This window comes from Amphiura filiformis, chromosome 6 (assembly GCF_039555335.1).
Source record: "Amphiura filiformis chromosome 6, Afil_fr2py, whole genome shotgun sequence".
Classification (NCBI taxonomy): domain Eukaryota; kingdom Metazoa; phylum Echinodermata; class Ophiuroidea; order Amphilepidida; family Amphiuridae; genus Amphiura; species Amphiura filiformis.
The window spans coordinates 7819517-7836594 of NC_092633.1; the positions used below are offsets into that span (position 1 = coordinate 7819517).

The 17078-nt window shown below is 37.2% G+C and overlaps 1 protein-coding gene across 1 annotated transcript in view; it reads right to left on the bottom strand.

The window, feature by feature from the left end:
- Positions 1 to 7823: 7823 nt before the first annotated feature.
- The window catches only part of LOC140154917 (extracellular matrix protein 3-like), a 51539-nt gene continuing 42284 nt past the window's right edge, over positions 7824 to 17078 (bottom strand). The window contains exons 5-11 of the mRNA XM_072177580.1: positions 16775 to 17029; positions 15994 to 16101; positions 14949 to 15188; positions 13119 to 13223; positions 11955 to 12284; positions 11142 to 11487; positions 7824 to 9031 (exon numbers count right to left, since the gene is read on the bottom strand). Coding sequence (XP_072033681.1) covers positions 11165 to 11487; positions 11955 to 12284; positions 13119 to 13223; positions 14949 to 15188; positions 15994 to 16101; positions 16775 to 17029 — 1361 coding nt within the window. The 3' untranslated portion in view covers positions 7824 to 9031; positions 11142 to 11164. The remainder of the gene's footprint in view (positions 9032 to 11141; positions 11488 to 11954; positions 12285 to 13118; positions 13224 to 14948; positions 15189 to 15993; positions 16102 to 16774; positions 17030 to 17078) is intronic.

The following is a 17078-nucleotide window of genomic DNA, read 5'->3' on the forward strand; positions in this document are numbered from 1 at the left end:
GTGATCAGGTCAAATTAAAGGGGCTCTGAGAGATTTCGCAAAAAAAATAAAATGATAAAAACCCGGGGAGAAAATGTTACCTTATAGATTTTTTGATCAAGCGTATGACATTGAAAATAGGAGACATACATTGTGAACACTGCGTTATTCTGCTATGCTATTTGAAGCTATGTGCTGTGGGAGTAAAAGCCTCCGGATCAAGAAAACTTTACCACAAACTTGATTACAAAAACGTGAATTTCTACACAACACTACGACAGTCTGCAGACGCCAAATTAGTAAGCTTACTTATTTTCCCAGACTATTTTAGATGGTGATTGGTATTTGGACAAACTATAATGATATGTAAAAAACTGGACTTTGCCCCGCGACAAGTCAAATGGCCAAAATTGAGGAGGCGCGCGCACTTTGTGAGATTTCACAATGTCCCGGGGGGGGGGGAGTTTTTTGAAGAAAAAATCGCCCACTAGTGAGACGGCCAAAAATTGCCCATTAGTGAGATGAATAAAAAATTGCCTTGCAACCATGAATTTGGAAGAACCCAGTGTCATATGCTTTTTGAAAAATAACACAAAGGGCAGGAGCTAATTCCTCCGCAGACAATTGGAGGATACACGCTGCATGACAATCAATAATAATTATTTTAGTTTATAATTTTAATGGGTGTTAAATATTTTTTCTGCGTGTGTCTCATTTCAGATTTGACCAACAACATTTTCTTAAGAAGAAAATCATTACTGTATACTCATATAACATTTCATAACTGTCCACTCCTGCATCCATGTTCCCAATAAACTTTGCGTCTTGAATGCCTGTAAAGTCATGGTCAATGCTCATTGCCTATACCTATAGGCCTACAGTAGGGAGTCATTAAAAAAACTATAGGCCTACATATTTTTCCGACCTACCGATCCACCCAAAAATCTCACTGGATAGCAAGTAAACAACTTTATTGGCCTTGGTTGGGGCTATAATGTTAGTGAAGTTCTAGAAACACAACCAACACAGGGTGACATTATATCATGAATGGTATCATGTTCAATTTTTTTTATTATTAAACACAACTGCAAGCATATTATTATACATTTTCAATTTTGTTATGAATCTTAATTGGGGAATTAGTCCATGGGAAAGGAGAACGAGGTTCCAGACTTGGAGTCCCAAGGGATGAGGGAATGAACGGGAACGGGAATTACTATCACGAAATGAACAAGATGAAACAGAAATTAAGAATAACAATTTATTATGAATTTACTTCATCAGACAAACTGGTCAAAATAATATAATGTATGTATTAATATAAAGTCTTACCAGAGTTACATCGCATCATAATAAGTATAATTGAATATGATTCTCGTGCAAGACATGATGACAATATAATCGTCATCATGTTGACCAATCTAACTAATCATCATGAGCCATTCTAAGCACGTCTGCATAGGTCGCAGGGTTAACAAGGAGTGAAGACTTTGCACAAACAAAACATCGCTTCACTCAGTGCAATTGATGCACGGATAAAAACGTTCACTTGATGAATGGTTATCATGGCTTACTGCACTATGATCAATATTCAATTATCGAATCAATTATCGTCACAACAATTTCAGTGTTATGCAGAACAGAACACCTACATTGTAGCAAACACAAACATGTTCGGGTTTTTGACAACGCTGGATAACCCAATCAAGCCTCTATTTGAAGGTTATTTTCATTGGGCATCATGCAGTTATTGTTAACTACATGTATGCACACAACACAGGGGCACTCACAATAGGCAATTGAACCCTACTGGTAGCGCTGTATCGTAGCAATTGGGGTTGAACTAGTTAGTATCATATATCAAAAAGTATAAAAGCTATTAGTACTTTCTCTATGTTTCAATTACTTATTCTTTTCCAAATATCTAAATCTTCAACCCGGTACAAGCTTTAATAACGGGGAACATATATTTTTATTAAAAAGAAATCCTACCATCTATCCAAACTCGCCGTGTTATTCCAATGCACATTTTACTTCACCGGGCAGCCATTTTTGATCGTATTTTGAAGATTGGTGTCATAAAACCGTCATAGGTACAAATTTAGTACTTTCTGTCAATCAATTATGGCTTATTCTCTACATGTCAATCTTTAAATAATTGGCATAGTCCTTATAATAACGGTGGTCCGCCTTGATGAGTAAATGACAGCACACAGCTGCAAACCAGTGAAAAATATCCCAAAACTCGGTCAGTGGGGCTCCGTTCGTACATGTCAATAGAGTCATTATCGATTGGATTAATCGTCCGTAGCGGACAATTCGGTCGCTCATTGGATCAATATTATCAGGTGGTAATAAATACATTACTAATGGTTTAGTACTGCATATATCGGTTTAATCTTCAATAAGCGGGTTTATGGCTGGAAAGGTCACGGTGAATTCGCCGTGGACGTAAGTGCACTATGGTCCAATTGAACACCGGGACGGGTTGGGAACTGTCAGAGGTTAACACCCTTATTCTTTTCGAAACTGGCTGCGAGATACATGTACACGTATATAATGGCTCTCTGTACACGGAACCCACGGCCTAACGTTCAGTCCGAAGGACGGAGTACTTTCATGATTCGTTTTTTCAATTCTATATGAACCATGGGGAGAGCGGAGGTCTGAATTTAATTTACAGAGGTTGCTATATAATTAGTCAATATCCCACCAAATCTCCACCGCCAGGAATTGAACCCGGGACCTCATGCATTAAAGGCAAGTACTCTAACTATTGGGCCACGCTCTCCTTAATAACATTTAAATGTCGGGTTATATAAAGATAATGATTTTGGGCAAGCATTTTTGCAAAATATTTTGTCAACAGTTAAAATTACATTACGTTCCAATGTTTTGCATCACGTTTTCAAAAAATGTTTGTGAATGTTATTAGAACGTTTTATACCTTTTTTTTATATAACCCGACATTTCTTTTCTGTAAAACGTTGTGTGTTTGCTGGGCAGACATACTCAATTGATTTCAGTTTGAATAAACAAAAGCATTATAAACATTAATTTTGACCCTATAGAGCCTAAATGTGACATGATCAAAGGGAATGAGTCATCTCACTTCTCTTTCCATACGGGCCAGCATGCTTATATAGGCTTTTTAGCCTGGCTTGAGCATTTTGAGCCTGGTCCCATCAGGACCCAAGCGTGTCTCCACACGGAGCGACCGTTTAAACAAACAAACAAACATGTCGGCAATTTTCAATTAGAAGTTTTTTGCATCAATTTCTGGCAGTTTATCAATGCTAAATTTTGATGCAAACCTCAACAAAATCGGACATCTGCGGTTACCTAGTTATGAGCAATTTATCAATGGCTGAAAACAATATAAAACAAAAGAATTTGAATACTGTTTTTGCCAATATCTCAAAAAACAATATTAGCAACATCGGACTCATTCCTCTTGATCATGTCACAAATTGTGAATATAATAAGCATATACAATGAAAAATACAAAACAAAACTATCAATTATTGTCATTTTTACATAATATATTTTTACACGAGACATTATAATTATTATAAACATGATAAATGAGCGCACTAACGACAATGTATGTAGCCTAAACATCACAAACGCGTGTAGCCTAACACACCCCATATATCCCATCTGTAAAAACATACAACCCATCCCTACCCCACCCGAAACACCGTCTTGTAAATTTTATCAAAGTTTCAAACATTTCAACCAATCGAATTTTAAATCCTCGAGTGGCGAAAAGATAGGATTCTTGTCAGGAGGGGGGGGACAAGTTTATGACGATGGGCGTGGTCCAAGTTAGTTGTCAAAACTGAAAAGCCCCACAGAAAGGTAACATCTATTTTATAATACATTAACCAGTCCGTCTTTGGTAGTATTATCATTTATTTTTGTAAATTCAAATCAATTGCTCCCGCACAAAATGGCCTCTGTACACAAGTATGTGACTTTCGAATAGTTTATCTGGAGCCTTCAGAAATGTTGCAATGCAAGAAAGGGGATGGTGTAGCGAACGGTGCAGTTGATGTAGTGCTTTTGAAGATCAACTTTAACGCTATGCACCGCTTACGGAATTGTCACACAAACCAACTTTTAACTTAAAAAACTTTCCCTGTGTAAAAGATTCACGCTAAACCTTTCTGTATAATGTGTTCACTCCATTTTAAATTCATACAACCCCTGTGGAAGATATTGTCAAAATGGAAAATATTTTCAAAATCTTGATCAGCAGGAATGTGGATTTTTAAATGGAACAGTCCAATTAATGGAACAATCGGTGATGTGATGAACCAGAACAGCACACACTTCATCGAAGGTCAGATGTTTGTATTGTTTGGTATTCGCCAGCGAAGTGTTACGTTTAATCCGATTATCACCATGTCAACTGGATTACGCTTTTTAAATTCTGCACTACGATCGAAATTATCGCAACACAAAGTCTATGACATGTGCTACCAATTCCGAAAGGTTACCAATGAGTTATGTAACCACTTCGCTGGCGAATTAACATAATAGAATAAAAGTGAAAGAATTCGTATTTTTATTCTCGTTGCAAATAAGTATGTCGAATTCGGAAACCAACATACGAAAACAGGTCTTGGATGCTAGAGGAATATTAAGAAGGAGCTCTTTTAATCAAATCGACTTGTTTGCTTGTTGATCTGGGACAATTAGGGCAAATTAGTTATACACAAAATCCTTGATTGTTCCTTTAAGGGATCCAAAATGAGCGTTTATTGCGTTTCGACAGTATTTTTTGTGGGTCATGAGAGCACCTCAGACCTATCGAATTGCATTCTGAATACGAAGCATGTCTTTCTGATATCAAATAATTTTAATTTTTTAAAAATCACAATACAATACAAATTTTATGACAAATTTGATATTTTTCAAATTTTTGATATATAACAGTCCTCGAAGTAAATTATATCAATCGAATGATATATTCTTAAAGTGTATGTAGCAGGGAGGAAAAGCCGACGGTCAAGTGAAAATTTTTACCTTTCATATTGAAGATATGGATTTTTTTCCCAAAAAGACCTAATTTGTTTTGGTGTTTTGGGAAAAAAATCCATATCTTCAATACGAAAGGTCAAAATTTCAATTGATCGTCGGCTTTTCATCCCACCTACATACACTTTAAGTATAAATCATCAGATTTATAAAGTTTACTTCAAGTACTGTTAAATATCAAAAATATCAATTTTAATGATTTGCCATAAAATGTGTATTAAATTGCGAATTTCAAAAATCAAAATTATTTGATATCAGAATGACATTCTTCGCATTCAGAATGCAATTCGATATGTCTGATGTGCTCTAATGTCCCAAAATAAATACTGTCCAAACGTTCATACCCCAACCCCTTAACTGAAACCCTAATTACCCTTTAACAATTGCTCATTGCTATTTTTCCAGATCAGGGGAAACCAACAAATAAATAATAAGCAAGATATGAGATTCATTGTTACATTATTTTTTAATTAATCTAGCACTGGAACTAAAATATTGCAACTCACTTTGCCAGGTTGCGTCCGATACCGTCGGACTTCATTGTGTGACGTCGGTGAGTTGCAAAATTTTAGATTAATTTCAAAATTAATGTTTCAAACTACTAGATGAATATATCTATACCAAGATACTCATTGTTATATAGGCATTAGGCCTAAAAAAAGGTTTGATTTCCCTTTCCCGACCGCAGCCGCTTTTTAAAAAACCCAAACATTTTGATGGAGTTCTCAGCACTAAATATTGGTGAAATTTAGATCTTTAAGGTGGTACTACACCCCTTGATAATTTGTGACTATTTTTACATTTTTCTCAAAAAATAATAACACACTGGTACCAAAGTTATGTATATAATAGGGGCAAGGAATCCAGTTACTACACTGGAATTTCAATGACTCAAGACAAACGGTACATTATTTATGATAAGAAAAGAGGTACCGCTAGAAATTTGCACCAAACATGGTCAAAAAATGCATAATTTAAAAAAAAATCATAAAAAAGCCCGACTTTCGGCCAAATTTCAAATATTTTTGGAGAAGTTAGTCAAAATTCAAAATTCTGTGGTTGATTCTTTTCTGTTTGCTCTCGTGAACTTTCTTTCAGTAATCGTTTCACAGTCCTTTTTGTGTTGCTTTATTCTTGTTCCAAACTGTCGATCAGCCTCCCCTATATATTAAAGACTTGTCAAAACCTTTACAGGGAATGTTGTACACCACATCACTAGTCTGCTCAATGTCTTTCTTGTCCTTCGAATGGACCAGCAGACTTTTTAGCGTGTTGGAGGGTCTCATGGCTGTGGAGATCCTCGATCCTCCACAATCTTCGATAAGGACTCAACAAGCCGTTCTGCATGTTCTGGATGGTTTCGCGGGAAAAGCAGTGGACCAAGTCACTTGTGATCAAGCCATCAGCCCCGATGGCGTACGCGTAAGCTAAAGTCGTATTTGTCAAGCAAAAATGTTTGAATTATTTATCTACTATCAGACTCAGTTTATTTTAGTTTCAAATAAAGCTTGTGAGTTTTATTTCATAGCATTTTTTTGCATCTTATATAACACGTACAGTAAAGTTCCAATATGCATGATAGCGAGAGGTCACGAAATGACAATGAATGGGAAAACTTCTCAATATGTTCAATTTCTTTGCCTCTCAATAATGATTATTATACACATTTTAATATAAAACACGTGTTCAAATAAATATCATAAAAATATAGTAAGTATACACAAATTCATTTTCACATTAAGCTATATACTAGTAATAGGCTACTATCAATTACTATAAATCTGTAGGCTACATTGTGAAGTTTACTACTGATCCTCTTATAGGGTGTCCAGTCAGACACGGTACCGTCAGACACTTTCATGGGTATTTTATTGCCCAAACCAAGCAGAACGAAATAGGTTTTGAATTTTGACAAATGACTTCATTCTTGAATTATAACAATCTGAAAATCACACCTCAATTTATGGTGGTATTACACTCTTTCATAAATTTGTGACTATTTTTGCATTTTTATATAAATTTAATAACACACTGGTAACAAAGTTATGTATATTAGGGACCGTTCATAAACACTTGTTAGGGGGGCCTGATGCAAAAACATTTCACCGCGAAAATGTTTCAGGGTCACCCCTTTTTAGATCTCGAAAATTTCAGGGCCCCCTTTTGACATGAATATTATGGGTCAATCCCATAGAAAAACATATTATAAACTCAATTTTCCCAGGAAAATTTGTGGTCATTTTTTTCCGACCCCCCCCTTCGGAGGGTCAAAAAATCTTAAGGGCCCCTTTTTGCATCAGGCCCCCTAACAAGTGTTTGTGAACGGTCCCTTAAAGGGCAAGGAATCCAGTTACTACACTGGAATTTCAGTGACTCAAGACAAGCGGTACGTTATTTATAAAAAAAAAAAGAGGTACCGCTAGAATGTAGGCCTACCCCATTTCTTAACCTATATAATTAACCACTTGTCTTGAATCACTGAAATTTCAGTGAAGTAATTGGATTCCTTGCCCTATAAGGGACCGTTCACAAACACTTGTTAGGGGCCCTGATGCCAAAAGGGTGGCCCTAACATTTTTTGACCCTCCTAAGGGACCGATCGTTAGTTACGGCAGGGGGGGGAATGGGCGTTTTGGAAAAAAATCGACAAAAAATTTCGCGTTCCCCCTCGCGTCCGCTCAAAATTTTCGCGTTCCCCCTTGTTTTACCAATTTTCTCCATTTAAAATTTAACAATCCCCTCCTGGTTCAACTAAAATTTTAGGTTCCCCTACAGACCATCAAAAAATTCGTGTTCCCCCTAAATTTTCCCATTCCCCCTTCTGTCATAAATAACGATTGCTCCTTAAGGGGGCCCTGAAAAAAATGACCACAAATTTTCCTGGGAAAATTGAGTTTATATGCTTTTCTATGGGGTTGACCCATAATTTTCATGTCAAAAAGGGGACCCCTGAAATTTTTCAGATCTCAAAAGGGGGGGGCTGGAAAATGTTTGCGATGAATAGTTTTTGCATCAGACCCCCTAACAAATGTTTGTGAACGGTCCCTAATATACATAATCTTTGTTACCAGTGTGTAGTTATTTTTTGAGAAAAATGCAAAATCAGTCACAAAATTTATCAGGGGGTGTAGTGTAGTACCACCTTAAATCCATTCCATGATTCAAATAATAACCATAGGCTATCAATGATGGCAATAAACGCCTCATGCTCCAATGCTTGGTAGATCATTGGTTGATATTTGAACCCGTTTTTTTTGTAAAATTCTTATATGTAACCGTACACCACGAATGAGCCGTAAAGTCGGCCCGGTCAATTTTGTTTTATTTCGTGTTTAGAAAATATATATCATAAGCTTTAAAATGGTATATCATTTGACTTTGACTCAAGCGATATATCCAAAAGCATGGTTATGGTTTGTTGAACTTTGCTCCTTTAGCAAACTGGAACCTTTTTCGGTTCTACATGTGTCTCTTTTTCCATATTGCTGGTAATGAATATCAAACAGTCATAATTGGCGGTCATTTAAAATCATCCCCAAGTCAACGAGATCCAGGAATGTCCTCTCATTGTTAATTGTTGGTTATACATAGCTAGACAAAATACAATGCTTTGTAACCCACCACTTGAACAGCCAAAGCAAACAAAGACTAGAGCAATTTAAAAATTCTATAGACATCCTCTTCAACAATAAGATTATTGATTGGTTTAAAAGGTGTTTCACTGACGCTATCAAAATGAGATACATGTAGATCCAAATTGAGGTACATATGAATACGACCTCAATGCACATTTTACACTGTAACTCAGAATACAATTTGCTGACTTTACGGCTCATTCGTGGTGTACGCTCACATATTTCAAAAACGAAACGGTACATTTTCAAAACACATTAAATGCTTCATCCGACTTGTAAATCTATATTCATTGTCAAAGATCATTGTAATCAAAGCACTCTACGTCCTCTGTCAAATGCTCTATCAACTGCATGGAATACGTCTCTATTGAAGTCTGTGAAAAAATACAAAAATTATTTACAGTTAAGAATATCTTTGTTTTCTAGGGTCTGTGTTTAGAATCAGTACCATAGTCTGTAGGCCTACCGTGTCTACTGTACTCGGTCAAGTTTTATGTTTTTTCCCTAATACATAAGGAGGCTGGTTTACAAAAATCTTATTTTGACCATATCCAGGAGTACAACGCCCAACTGAACTATTGAACTGGGTCAAGGTTATATGGCCTTAAGTTCCCAAAATGTACAAATCTTGTGGCGTAAACATCTAAATACAGTCAGCTACCTGCACAACCGATTCTTTTGTTCTGCAAGGCTCACTCAGTCATTTAATGAGGCAATACAAACGATCGAAATTGGTGTTGAAATGAGCAAAATTTTGAGTTACACCTTTTCAGTGTAAAAATTTTTTTCTCAGCCAAATGAAAAGCAATAATTTTCATTTTTTCAGTAAATGGCTGGAAAAACTATAATGCTTGATACTGATTTTTTTTTTAAATCCTGGTGTTAAACTTAGGCCTGAAATTCAGTCATTTAGTGTAAGATATTCGATTTTTATAGGCTTCAGCTCGGCCCGCGAGCTTTTTCTTGGATCAACCTTTTAGCTTTTCAAAGTAATATAGTTCGCTAATGAAGGATTTTCCCCAACTTTCTAAAGCACATCACCGTGAGCTATATATCATAGTTTTGTCAGAATTTCCGTTTTGATTTCACCATCTTTCACTGTCGGCTGAAAAATTTCTAAATCAACACGTGAAATCTAAAGGCTAGTACTAGCATTGTGGATCGATATCCCTGGGTTTAATAGGAATACCGGCATGGCTATAGTGTTGCCAGAACTTCAATATAGCAAAGAAATTCCCAGACCTATAGCGCTCCTACTGATCATGTTTAACCAGAACACCCAATTGGGGATTTAATCGCTGGTCGGGCAATTTGCTTTCAATGAAAAATTGACCTGGATAACAACAAAGGAAATATCGACTATTTCAGCTGGTTGCTCTCGAGATAAAAGTACTCACCATTGCCTACTTTTACTTAGTTTGACATTTTCGGACCATGAATGGAAAAAGGGTAAAACAAAACGGAAATTCTGACAAAACTATAACATATAGACCCACACGATGTGCTTTACAGAGGTGGGAAATATCTTTCTTTAGCAAACTATGTTAGTTTGAGACGCTAAAACATGAATTCCGTAAAAAGCTCGCAGGCGAATTCAAGGCCTATAAAAATCAAAAATATCACACTAAAAGACACAATTTGATGCTTAATTTTAACACCAGGATTTAAAAAAAAATGTATATTCAAGCACCAAGTTTTTAACTGACATTACTGAAGAAAAAAAAATATTGCTTTATATTTGACCGAGAAAATTAATTTCATAGCAAAAAGGTGTATCTCTGAATTGTGCTGATTTTTACATGTATCGATCGACTTTTAGCGCGACTAAGCATTTCTAAAGAATTGGTTGTCCAGGCGGCAGACGAATAGTACAGTGTATTAAACTGTGATTCAGTATCAGCTAGTATAGCTTAGTATGGGCGGGTAATTACCAGTAATTGGGGTAGATAAGTGGCTTAGATAATGTCCTTTTTCATAGAGCAACTCAACTATACACATAAATTGACATTGATTTTGTCAAACACCTCTGGGTTCAATTGCAGTTATTAAATCAATGCGAGTGTTTTATGGTTTTATATACGTTAAAACGTGCTTCTCATACGCAATATAGGGCACGCTGGCTCAATGGTTACGGCCTTGGACTCATAATCTGAGAGCTTGCTTGATGCTTGATGTGCATGGGTTCGAGTCCCCGTCCCACCACCGTGTTGAGCCCTTGGGCAATGCGCTTTGCCTCGCTTGCCTCACCCCACCCAGGTGCAATGGGAAGCTGTTAGTGGTTGTCACAGTCGTTGTACTGATGAACCCTGCGCCAATTGTAGGCTGCAAACGTGGTTCCGACATATTCTAGTGACGGCGGGATAAATGTAAAGCGCTTTGAGGCTGTTTACGGCATAAACATGATAAAGCGCTATATAAATATCTACATTTTTTTAAATTTTTTTTTATATTTAAACTGCTAAAAAATGTACGCAATAAACTTACACATAATAATAATCTTATTTCTGCTACATTGGATATCCCCCCGGATATCCCGTGCCCACAGGTACGTCAATTTCTAGCATGCTAATAGCCAATTGTTCTTGTCGTACAAGGGGAACTACTTGTGTCATCTGTATTGGTTGAATACGTTGATACACTGGGGGTGGTCTTCTTTCTATGATTTGTGGTTGCTGTACTACGACTGGGGCTGGTCGAGTTCGCCCGGCGAGTAACCATGGACAACATGGACATCCCGAGAGACAACAACAGCAGAGCGGAATACCAAATAAGAGGAGGGCGCCAATGAGAGTACCTGCAACTATACCACCAATTGCACTCGAGGAAAGTCCTGCAAAAGGAAAGTGTGTATAACAGTAGGTCATTTATGTTGGAAAGTAAAATGTTGCTTATTAGTCGGCCAAATTTCAATTGTACACATAGGGGTAAGTTGGGGGAGTTAGGGTTTATTTAGGGGATGAATGTTTTCTTGGGGATTGAATTAGCAAACCAATTCCATTTGGGAGGTGCTCACCTCAGACTGACCTCCTCCCCCCGCAAAGGCCCAATTCCCATGAATACATAAAGTTTCTCGCAGTGTCGAGCATGTATTTTTTCCGGGGGTGGGGGGGCAAAGTGAATTTCAGGGGGAATCAACCAATTTTGCGCAAAATTACCGCAAAAAGGTGAAATTTTCGTTTGTGGGTTTTTACTGGGGGAACTGGGGGCAAGAGTTCTCACTGGGGGGGCATTTTTCCCCATGCCCCCCCCGTGGCGCCGCCACTGGGCTCATGTGCATTATCGTTTGACTTGACTTACCACTACCAGCGGCATAAGGACCACCTGGAGCTTGTAGGTTTCCTGGATCTCCTATATCGTCATCGTCAATTGTAATAGTCATTCTCTGTGGGTCTACAACAGTACAAACACTTGAAGATAATCCCGCAAGGTTGAGATAAAATTCTTCTTGTTCTTCAATTACATCATCATTTGTGATCGCAACGTTAAATGTCTGAGTCTGAGTCTGGATCCCAGAGGTGCCAGTAGTTCCTTGATTACCGCTTGGGAAACTCACCGGCCTGTTGTTAAGACCTGTGAAATCAGGGCTATTACCAATGCTAGTAGCAGTCCCTGATTCAGATGACACAGCTGAAATAAAACGTAAAAAATATATGTTTAATAGTCGTTCGCTTGCATTATTCCAGCACGGGTTATCTTGTGCCAAATTTGATGGTCCCAATATTGATGCTGCAGCGTATATATAAATGAGCCCAACCCAAGATTTGAAAGTTGCAGCAAAATCCTATTGCCTGTGCATTCAATATCCACTGAAGACTCTGAAGGAAATTTGTTCGGCTCTCATTAAATTATTCTTTTTGTTTCATACATTTGAATGGGACCAAAACATGTGATGATCGTCATTATTCACATTAGTGGTCATTAATCATTTAATGTCAAATTTAAACATGAAATTGTCCTTTAGGTGGTAAAAGTTAGACTCAACAGTTCTTGGCCTTACTGCAACTTGCTGCTTGCCCTTACTGTAACTCGCCGCTTGGCCTTACTGTAACTCTCCGCTTGGCATTACTGTAACTCACCACTTGGCCTTACTGTAACTCGCCGCTTAGTCTTACTGTAATTCGGAGCTTGGCCTTATTTCAAGTCGTCGCTTGGCCTTACTGTAACTCGCCACTTGGCCTTACTGTACCTCGCCGCTTGACCTTACTGTAACTCGCCGCTTAGTCTTACTGTAACTCGCCGCTTAGTCTTACTGTAACTCGCCGCTTAGTCTTACAGTAACTCGCCCCTTGGCCTTACTGTTACTTGCCACTTGCGTATACCCATTTTCGAGCAAAACTAATCATGCCAATGGATTGAACGCAAAGTCAACACCGAGAACAGAAATTCGATGAGAGAACTAAAAACGCGACAGAGAGAGTTGAATTCAAAAGAATAATGGAAAAAACAATCTTTGACACGTACAAACTGTTCCTCCTTGCTGTAGATTGCCTTCTCGTTCAACTTCAACTACCAGGATTCCGTCGTTCTCGTCTACAGAATCTGCTGACTTTTTGAAATAACAATTAACTGTCAAAAAAAGAAAAGAAATAAAGACCGTAAAAGGAACAGAAAAAATCTGTCATCATCATTACCATCATTATCATCATCATCATCATCACCCGTCGTCTTTGTCATCAGCAGCAACAAATTATGACAACGATAAAGTTGCAGGCCACATGTCACATGATAAATCGCACATCATTTTTGCTCAATTTATCCCCATTTTGTGGACTTCAAGCTTCTTAGTAATATTATTTTTTGGCGATTTTAGACGATTGGTCAAGATTTGAAACAATTTCGTAAATTTTACCTCAGTTTGCTGTGGTTGATCAAAATATAGCACAATTTAGCATCATTTTCAGCAAATTGTTGTGATTTCCAGCCATTTTGCAGTTTTTAAGCTTTCTTAGGAGATTTCATGGTGATTTTTGGCGATTTTAGCCGTTTAACCAAACTTTGAAACAATTTAGTAAATTTACCTCAATTTGCTGCGATTTATCAAAATTTAACGCGATTCATAGTGATCAGTCACAACTTGGCAAAATTTCCGGCAATTCCCATTAGTTTCCAGCAATTGTCGGTTAAGGGCGATTTACCGCGTTTTCCCATGTGACATAGGGCCTAGTTGCAGCGTGGATACTGATATTGGAATCTTGCATACTGCAGTTACTGTCCGTTTTCCTATACACAATACACAGTGCTCTTACCATTGACGCGTGACCTCTACAAACATGACAAATAGCGTACGTTAGAAGTATGGGGATTTGCCTAGTTAACGTCGCTGTGTGAAAACTAACCGGCCAATATTAAAAGTACTCTTCTAAAATTCTAGAAAATATAGTTTTGTAACATGTCCTAAATTTTTAGCTAATTTAGATGTTTGGAAATATGCGTACTTTGGTGTTCTAGTGTATGTTATAGGTAATAGTACATTGCCTAGTTAACGTCGCTGTGTGAAAATGACCGGTCAATATTAAAAGTACTCTTCTAAAATTCTAGAAAATATAGTTGTGTAACATGTCCTAAATTTTTCGCTAATTTAGATGTTTGGAAATATTCGTACTTTGGTGTTTTAGGAAGGATATGTAAACGTCAGATAACACCAAAAAATATGAAGAAATTATTTCCAAACCGTGTTAAGTCTGCAAACCACCATGCTTCTCATTTTCAAGAACGCTGGTTAACAATAAGCACGTATTGTCTCATTTCGTAAACAAAAGCACACACAGAATCGTTCTCTAGCGTTCGGTTTATAATCGTTCACCCAACTGAAACCATAATACCAGCTCATTCCCAGCAAACATTATACAATCGGCCCGATACTGGCTCTATAAAAGCTGAGTGACCTTTGACCCCACGAGTTTCATGTGACAGAAAAAAAATTCTGAATATAACATAGAAAGAAAGAAAAAAAAGAAAGAAAAAAAAGAAAAAAGAAAAAAAGAAAAAGAGGAATCAAAGAAAGAAAAAAAAAAAAAAAAAAGAAGGAAAGAAAGAAAGAAAGAAACTGCTGAAGTATAGATCGGCTGGACTAAGAAATAGTAGACTCTGTCAACGACTGTTTAAATAGCAAAATAGGACCAATTCATTGAAAGAAACGTGTTTTTGATAACACATAACATTGCACATTGCTGTATGACTGTACGAATTATATTAAAACAAGAGCTAACAAGGCAAGTAATGCCACCAACAGCTATTTTGCTGTTATTTTGATTATTGAAACCCCTGGTTGAATCCCATTGTGACACTAACCATCGTCATCGCAGATATTGATCGTGGCTTCATGAATCGCTCCAATTTGCCCGGTGGGGATCTCAGATATTGATACGGTAAAAGTTTCCGTAGGTTCAACCATTGAATCGTCGGTTATAGGTATGTTAAGACATTGCGAATTAATTCCAGGCGTAAAAACAAGTATACCACTTGTGGATGTCAGTGCTGTGTAATCTGCTGCGGATGCCGTGTCTCCACTCGAGATACTCGTCGACAATACTAAAATGAAGAATGTTGAAAAATTATTTGGCCTACATTATTATCAAGATAGATTGAATTATTATCTAATGATCCAAGGCACATCAAATCAAATCCATTGATATTAGGGTTAAAGAAAAGCAATTTATAGCCTAATTTAATTGATATTAGTATAGCCAAAGTATATAAAAGAAACTCGGAGAACGATAAAGTTAAGTTGTGGGTTCGAGTCACATCGAGGCCAACTAACGTGTTGTATGACTGTGTCCTTGGGCAAGGCACTTAATCTCGACATTAATTGATAACACAAACAAAACGCGACCCATTAAAGCCATAATATACGATCTTATAATATGAAATTGGGTTGTTTTTTTTCAAACCTGGTTTTTTGGCATATTAGTAATGTTTACACATGTCCCAACTTGCACCTAAATGGAATCAGCCAAATTTGTTGTCTTTGTGGGTCAACAGAGCAAAGTTCGACATTATGTCCTCCCATAGAACTGCGTGTTAAATGGCCAAAATAACCAGTGGGGTTTCTTTAACTTTACCTTGTTATTTCAACCTAAAATGGACAGCAACCCTTACCGTCAGTTATTACTAATATTATTTCAACATTTTGAATAAAGAATAATAAAATCAAAATTTGACGGAAATCGTACATTAAGGCTTTAAATAGTGCAGTTAGAGTTTAGAAATCGAGATTTTCTTTCCTTGTATTTATAAAAATACATAACAAAATAAATACATATCAAAAAAGCCAAAAGCTCAATTTTGCGAAAGAAACAACGTCACCCAATTATAGGCCTATACGCCTATATCTTACCGACTTCTCTGTTGTTGTTAGTGTTTTCTGCACTTCTTTCTACGCACACCTCCACAGTCTGATCCGGCTCACAGACGTCATATGAGCTAGCCGTAAGACTATACTCTCCTGAAACATTTTGCAATCAACAAAGAAAATGATACATTCAAAACGATTATACTAGTATTCTGCAGATTAGAGATCCTTAGCATTTAATCTTCCAATGAGACTGTTGGAGGCAATCTCCATTCACCCGTGTGTGGTGAATTGATTACGTAATAATAGCTACACAGACTGTCCCTGATAAACAGGACTCCTGGTACTTATGGATATGAGCAGTCAAGGGTGAACAGTACAAACAATGCATTACATACCAGTGTATCAGATCAATTAATGATGCTTACCCGCCAGCCTAAATATAATTAGCACAGTGGTAGAGCGCTCGCCCGACAAGCGAGAGGTCTGGGGTTCAAGTCCCCGAACAGGCAGGTATGTCCGGAGTTTTTACTCTGGTATATCTGCCTATGCATGTTATGTTTCCATTTGTAAATTCATGTTTAAATGTGCTAGTGTGCGATGCGTAATTCTTCTTTCCCCTGCCTATAATATACATAACTTTTGTTACAATACCAGTGTCTTATTATTTTTTTTTTTTTTGCAAAAATAGTCACAAATTTACCAAGCCCTTGAAGTCATTCCACATGGCTACACGTTTATGGAAGCATTAGCATTTTCAGCAAAATCCAAGAATCGGTCGCTAGGCCCATACGATTGGATTAAATTACCCGAAATATAAACTTACCATCATCATTTAAGATACTAATCTGACATCGGTAGTTAGTGGGATGCGTTTCGCCGTTTACAGGATTCTCTAATAACACGTCAAAATGTTCTACATTAGGTTCCATAATAGAATCATCTATAATAGGAACCAATGTGTCTTTTTCGTTCTGGCCACTCGCAAATAAAACAACCGTCGATATTTCAGTATAATCAACACCTGCAACCGCATTAGCGCCTGGACATATATTGCCCGTTGTTGAACATGTAGACAAATCTGTGGATGAGTCCAAAAATGTATGCAATGAGATATTGGGCTATTTCAT